General features: G+C 49.0%; 1 protein-coding gene across 1 annotated transcript in view; it reads left to right on the top strand.

Moving 5' to 3' along the window:
• Positions 1-7,500, top strand: part of frmd3 (FERM domain containing 3) — a gene marked incomplete at both ends in the record, with an annotated part of 43,379 nt that overhangs the window by 7,820 nt on the left and 28,059 nt on the right. The window contains 2 exons of the mRNA XM_084440274.1: positions 6,224-6,328; positions 6,489-6,531. Of these exons, the coding sequence (XP_084296400.1) occupies positions 6,224-6,328; positions 6,489-6,531 (148 nt within the window). The remainder of the gene's footprint in view (positions 1-6,223; positions 6,329-6,488; positions 6,532-7,500) is intronic.

Raw genomic sequence — 7,500 nt, 5'->3', positions numbered from 1 at the left:
TGTCCCTAGAGTGAAAAACAGCCTGTTACCGTAGATTGGTTTATGATCATATACTGCTAATTTATGATTCTAGATTCCCGCTATGTGTGTGCGTATGTGCTGACCTTTGTGTTTGTGTGTGGGGGGTGACAGAATGTGTGTGTGTGTGCGCGCGGCAAGTGAAAGGACATGTGTGGTGAGTGAAAGGATGTGTGTGTGTGTTTGGTGAATGAAAGGACGTGCGTGTGTGTGTGTGTTTGGTGAGTGAAACAACGTGTGTGTAAGCGGGATCAAGGTAATTGGTTTGGTCAAATCACATAGCGTATTATTAGCCATGTCCAATCACGCGTCTGATCAGTCAGAGGCGCAATCTCCTCCTCCCCTCACAGAATGGGGCAACTGTTACGACCCCCATGGTCCAGGGAGGACAAGGGGCAGATAATAGCATGCTGAGGCTGATGTGGAGGGGGCCAACACAAACATACCACACTACAAAATAAAATCCAACTCAAAACGGGGTATTTATTTATCATCTTTCACAGAAAGGTCCTCTCAAAATAGAAAATAATCAATAATGACAATACCCAAGCGATAATGAACAAACGGTAAGAATTATAAACCAAAAACAAAGGTAGAGGACTGTGAGGGATGTGCCCAAAACAGAAAGGGCCCTGAGCTAAAGCATATAAAAACGACCACTAGGCCGTCAACACTAACTTCTACACAGAAAGTTTGATACCCTCTCGCCAACGGGCTACCTACGTGATGAGGTGTACGCCCATGGGTTTCTTACCCAGCCCTTCTCCACAATGCCTGCTGGAAACTGAGGACAGGACACAACTAACAAAGATAGCATGAACAAAGCATGAACGAAACGTCATAATTAACTAATGGGAACGGCCCCACCATTTAGAAGTTCCAGTGTGCAGACTTTTCTTTTTTTCTAATTCACTACTCCATTTTGTCCTGTACCTGGTCTGCATAGTGGATGTGCAAGCTCTTCTCTTAACTGACAAAAACCCCACACCAAACACTAGTTTCAAAGACAGAACCCCACACCAATCACTAGTTTCAGACAAAACCCCACACCAAACACTAGTTTCAAAGACAGAACCCCACACCAATCACTAGTTTCAGACAAAACCCCACACCAAACACTAGTTTCAAAGACAAAAATACATAGCATCCCTCTCCTCCTTTGTACATGAGGCAACAGAATATATCCAGTAGGTAGCAGGTCTCCTTCTGAAGGGACCACAGGGCCGGGAGATGATTGGACACAGGTGGACCCAATGATTAGATGACTGAACGGACACAACGAGCACAACGACGAACACCTGGGGAAAACAGACAAGAGCAGAACAGAGAACAGCACAGAAACACAGGAGACTGCAACAGCAACACAGCACCTAAAAATACAAGTCATACAGTCTTTTAGTTCTGTTTCGTGCGGGATTGTCAGGTTTGCTCTCTAGAGTTAGGAGTTAAGCAAGGCTTGCAGTATCAACATGTATGCGCATGTTGTGAGCTCTCTGCAGCTATATCTTAGTAGTGGAGAAAATACATTGTTTATAAATGGTATATACACATCTACACATCTAATGATAGATATCGGCTTTCTGTCAATCTCTTCCTCCTTGTTTTCCTCAAGCGGTTTCCGCACCCCCACAATCAGGTACTTCGATCAGTCCTCTGTACCTGGGTCAGGGCTGGATTGATCCATTTACTGGGTTTGGGGGTGGACTAGGGGTTGGTAAACAACAGGGGGTATGGTGGTGCTGCCTGCAAGGGCTGGTCCAGGAGCAGGTGGAAAGATTCCCCACCAGGGTTAGATTTAGATTTGAGGAGGATATTCTGAGCCTGGATCAGATCAATAACAGACAACCGTCTCTCTCACTCAATCCCTCTTACTCCTTACTCCACTATATAGTATGCCAAAAAAGGATGTAGTATGTCCCAATACATAGTATGCCACACGCAGTATGGCAAAATACCAGGATGTCCTATTATATCCGCTCGTATTTTGCAGTATGCAAGCCAGCAGACTTTTCTAGCAATTCTGATCCACAATCCATTGCACAGCGGAAATTATGTCACGTGCAAATCACGACAGCTGTGGACAAATGCCACTTTATGAACTGCGACGGATGTGGGCAAGTTCAAGGCGCAATGTTATGACAAAGTGGTATGTCTCAATTATGTATGCATACTGCATGCAACGTATGTATTTTCAAGGGGCAGCTGTAGTACGTACTGGTGGTAAAAAGTAGAAGTAAGTGATTCGAAATGCAGCCCATCTCTCCTCCCTGTCTCAACCCTTCTCCTTCATCTTTCCTTCCCTGCTGTCTCCACCTCCCCATCTGTCCCTCTCTCCCTCTCCTTAATCCCTCTCTCCCTCTTCTCCACCTCCCCATATCTTCTCTCCTCCTCCCCATCTTTTTTCTCCTCCTCTCCCTCTCTCCTCCTCCTCCTCCCCCTCTTCCCCTCCTCCCTCTCTCTCCTCCTCCTCCCTCTGTCTTCTCCTCTCCCTCCCTCCCTCGCTCACTCCTCCTCCTCCTCCTCCTCCTCCTCTTCCTTCATCTCTGTCCCTCTCTCGTGGGTGTAGATAGTATTGTCTCCTGTGTCTGGGATCCGAAGAATTAACCGGTTTCCTGTCTCTCTGCTTTCTCTCAGCCAATTAGCAGCGGCTTGTAGTGAAATGAATTCCGTTAGTGGAGATAAGGACCAGTCCTAATTGAGCTGGCATGCATATTAACTACCAGTGTTTGGAAGTGGAGCAGGGGTTGCAAGGTCCTAGTGTCTGCCAGGTCTGCGCCACCAGAAAGAGAGAGAGAGAGAGTGTGTGTGTGTGTGTGTGTGTGTGTGTGTGTGTGTGTGTGTGTGTGTGTGTGTGTGTGTGCGTGTGTGCGTGTGTGCGTGCACACGCGCGCGTAGGTCCCTGATGAGCTATGGATAGTTTGTACTGCCAACCCCTGTCATTGTTGTCTTGAGTGGTGGGCCACTTTGTCCAGAGAAGTGCTACAACTGCAGCAAAGGATAGGACTTAATTTTCACTACACACACACACACACACACACACACACACACACAGTAACCGATCGGGTCGGGATAACCAGGTGGAGCCCAGCAATTAATGTCCAGGCAGTGAGAGTTTAAGCACCTCAGCACATTTATTCAGCCCAATAACCCCCCCCCCCCCCCCCAAAAAAAAGGCAAACAGTAATATAATCTGTCAGGGGGTCAGTGTTCCCAGGGCCTCGGGCCGCTTTACTCACCGGGGCTCTGCTCCGGCTCCTACGGGCGACAGGGAAACAAACGTTAGGCACGGCACGAAAACTAGAGTGTTCGGCAGTCAAGCAAATGGTCCACTAATCACTCCGAAGACTATTGAGGGTTTCCCCTTGCACGTGATCAGCCGGTGCGCGTTCCTCCCTGGCTTGATTGGGGAATATGGGGAGCATCTGGGGAGCAGCGTTGCCCGGTCAACCGGGAAACCGCCTGTATACTCTGGCTGCGTTCCGAATCGCATACTTCTACTTCTTACTACCAGTACCTACTACAGCTGCCCTTAGAAAGTATGTACTTTGCAAGCAGTAGGCATCCAATTGGGTCATACTACCTTGTCATAACATTGCGCCTTGAAATTTGCCCACATCTGTCGCTGTCCATAACGTGACATTCGTCTTTAGCTGTCACGAATGTCACGACTGGCACATGTGACCCTTCGCACAGGATTGTGGGTCAGAATAGCCAGAAAAGCCTGCTGGCTTGCATACTGCGAAATATGACCGGATGTAGTAGGACATCCTGGTATTTTTGCCATACTGCATGTGGCATACTATGTATTGGGACATACTACATCCTGTTTTGGCATACTATATAGAAGGGTAGTGTGCGATTCGGAACGCAGCCTCTGTCTACGACCTGGCCACGCTGTCCAAGGTGCTGACGGGGCCCGGGTAGTCGGGCCGCGGCCTCTTCACCCCTGTGGCGCTGTCCGTGGTGCTGAACTGGCCTCTTGCACCGGGCGCGGCCAAGTTTGCGCGCGGTCACGTTCGTGGCCCGTGGTCACGTTCGTGGCCCGCGCCCTTGTGGCAGCCTCCCGCCGCCCATCGTCAGGGAGAATGTCACAACACACACACACACACGCATGCATTGTACACACACATATGCACACTTAAAAGCTTGCACACACACATGCTGAAGTTGGACATTGTGTTACTGGATGTCTAAAGTGGTGGAGGAAGCACTTCAGCCCAGCGAAGTGAGATCATGTAGAAACAGCCTGAGCAGGTTAATATTTAACGCTGAGCACTTTCAGGCCTGCATTCACCTCTTGTTGGACATGAAACAGATTCTTTCACCATCTCTTTCTCCCTCTGCCCCCCCCCTCTCTCTCTCTTTCTCTCCCTCTCTCCTGTTGGCCTCTGTCTCTCCTCTCTCTCTCTCTCTCTCTCTCTCTCTTTTTTTTCTCTTCCTGTCCATCTTGCAACATCTGTCTGTCTCTCTCTTTCGCTCTCTCTCTCTTTCTCTCCCTCCCTCCCTCCATCTCCCGGGGTCAGGAAAGGTGGTGTGTTTCTGACAGATGTCAACACTTTGTGGTAGAGCTGTCATGTTCTACAGATCAGGTAGACACACAACGAGAGAGAGAGAGAGAGAGAGAGAGAGAGGGAGAAAAAAAGCTAGACATCCAGTGCGGTACACAGATGAACCATCAACACCGACAACAATGAAACGCTACATCACCCTGAAACCGCCCAATAGGGAACCAACATTTCTGTTTAACCAACTGCCCGTGGCGTGGCCATGGTGACCGGTGTTTGTCTGACAGGTGTAGCTGTAGTGCGGGTGACAGCCACGGCCATGTTTAGTAAATCACAGAGGAATAACAGCAAGGGCACGCAGACGATTACCCTCTGGATTCAATCAGGCTGCTCAGCCGAGCGCAGATTCACCACAATCAGCAGGTCCAGGAGTGAAGGACTGGACACACACATGCACACGCACATCGCACACACACATACACACACACGCATGCACACGCATGTACGCACACACACACACCACACACACATGCTAACGTGCACACATGCTGACCTGAAAGCACACACACCACACACATCCATCCATCAGTGATCACACAGTCACACACACACTCACACGCATGCACACACACGCACACACACACACACACACACACTCACAAACACGCACACATACGCACACGCAAAAACAAACACACATACAGACACATACACGCACACACACTCTCAAGCCCCATGTGAGAACACGACAATCATTACAGACAGCTGTAGTTTATGGTTAGCAGGTGTGACAGACTCTGAGGTAGTGCATGTGTGTGTGTATGTGTATGTGTGTGTGTGTGTGATTGGTGTATCGATCGCAGAGCAGGCCATAATACAGAGTGATTATTGATCTCTGGCTGTTTAAAGGGTAATAAGAGAATATCCACTCTGATACTGTTCTAACACACACACACACACAGACACACACACTCAGCACAAGTGACCCGACTGTTCCCCTGAACAGGTTAATTGTTCTGGGGTACTGTACTGTAGGGTCATGTTCCAGTGTTCTAGGTCATGTTCCAGTGTTCTAGGTCATGTTTCAGTGTTCTAGGTCATGTTCCAGTGTTCTTGGTCATGTTCCAGTGTTCTAGGTCATGTTCCAGTGTTCTCGGTCATGTTCCAGTGTTCTAGGTCATGTTCCAGTGTTCTTGGTCATGTTCCAGTGTTCTAGGTCATGTTCCAGTGTTCTAGGTCATGTTCCAATGTTCTAGGTCATGTTCCAGTGTTCTTGGTCATGGTCCAGTGTTCTGGGTCATGGTCCAGTGTTCTTGGTCATGGTCCAGTGTTCTTGGTCATGTTCCAGTGTTCTAGGTCATGTTCCAGTGTTCTAGGTCATGTTCCAGTGTTCTTGGTCATGGTCCAGTGTTCTGGGTCATGGTCCAGTGTTCTGGGTCATGGTCCAGTGTTCTTGGTCATGGTCCAGTGTTCTAGGTCATGTTCCAGTGTTCTAGGTCATGTTCCAGTGTTCTTGGTCATGGTCCAGTGTTCTTGGTCTCACCTTTGAAACTGGAAACCCATGAAGAGTAACCTTGCACAATGTTTTCACTCCCCTGACTCCAAAACCCTAACCCTGGCTATGTGTGTGTGTATGCTGTCTATAACAGAAAGTGTATTGTAATGATCTGTTTGTGTTTTTGTGTGTTTGTCTCCCCTAGAGAGACACGAAGGGTCAGTTCTTGCTGGACTACGTGTGTAACCACTACAGCCTGCTGGAGAAAGACTACTTCGGCATCAGATATGTCGACCCGGAGAAGCAGAGGGTATGGGCAGTCACACACACACACGCACACACACACACACACACACACACGCACACACACACGCACACACACACACACACACAGCAGGCAAGCTTTTTTGGTAAAGATTTCTCCCTGTTCTCCCTGTCCTCTCTGTCTCTCTCTGTGTTCTCTCTCTCAGCACTGGCTGGAGCCCAACAAGCCTATCGTCAGGCAGATGAAGGGTAAGTGCCGTTTGTGCTGTGTGTGTGTGTGTGTGTGTGTGTGTGTCCTCTGGAGGCCCTGTCCACAGAAGGGAGAGCAGTGTGAGGTGCAGCCCCCTAGAGACCAGCAGACAGAGAGATGTGCCGGGGGAACACCAACCACACCCAGTCTGGAGTCAGGGAGGAGACAGACACAGCACAATATGAGACAGACAGACAGACAGACAGACAGACAGACAGACAGACAGACAGACAGACAGACAGACAGACAGACAGATCACTGAGACAGACACTACATGATATGAGACAGAACAGGACAGAACACAGGAGACAGACAGACAGACAGGCAGGCAGATCAATGAGACAGACAGACAGACAGAACAGTGAGACAGACAGATAGACAGACAGAACAGTGAGACAGATAGAATGGACTGGTAAATGGACTGCACTTATATAGCACTTTTATCCAAAGCGCTTACAAAGCGCTTTACAACAGAACACTGAGACAGACAGAGAGACAGACAGAGAGACAGACAGAGAGGCAGACAGACAGACAGACAGATCACTGAGACAGACACTACATGATATGAGACAGAACGGGACAGACTGAACACTCAGGGTGGTCTCTCTGAGACTAGTCCGTCTTACAGGATGGAGGTTTTTGAGATAAGCCTCTCACAGTTCCAGCCAATCAGATACAGTCCCCCTGACACTATTTTCCAAGGGCATCGTTGAAAAAACAAAATTGGTTGGTGATTGGTTTAAAGAAATACAGTCGTCGTCGTCGTCGCCCCCCCCCCCCCCCCCCCCCCCCAATCTCAGAATGATCACCAGGTTTCAGCGCTAAAACGAAGTGTGGAGATACGTACTCTGAGACAGACAGACGGAACCCTGAGACCGGGGGATCTCCCAGGATTAGGTGGAACACGGTGGCGGGACATAGTGCCGTGAGAATGTGTGTGAGAACGTCGTCAGACGCTGCTGTCTGTC

Source organism: Borostomias antarcticus (genome assembly GCF_949987555.1).
Source record: "Borostomias antarcticus genome assembly, chromosome: 6".
Taxonomy (NCBI): Eukaryota; Metazoa; Chordata; class Actinopteri; order Stomiiformes; family Stomiidae; genus Borostomias; species Borostomias antarcticus.
Note: the sequence above shows the minus strand (reverse complement) of the source record. Positions and strands in the feature narration are given on the sequence as shown.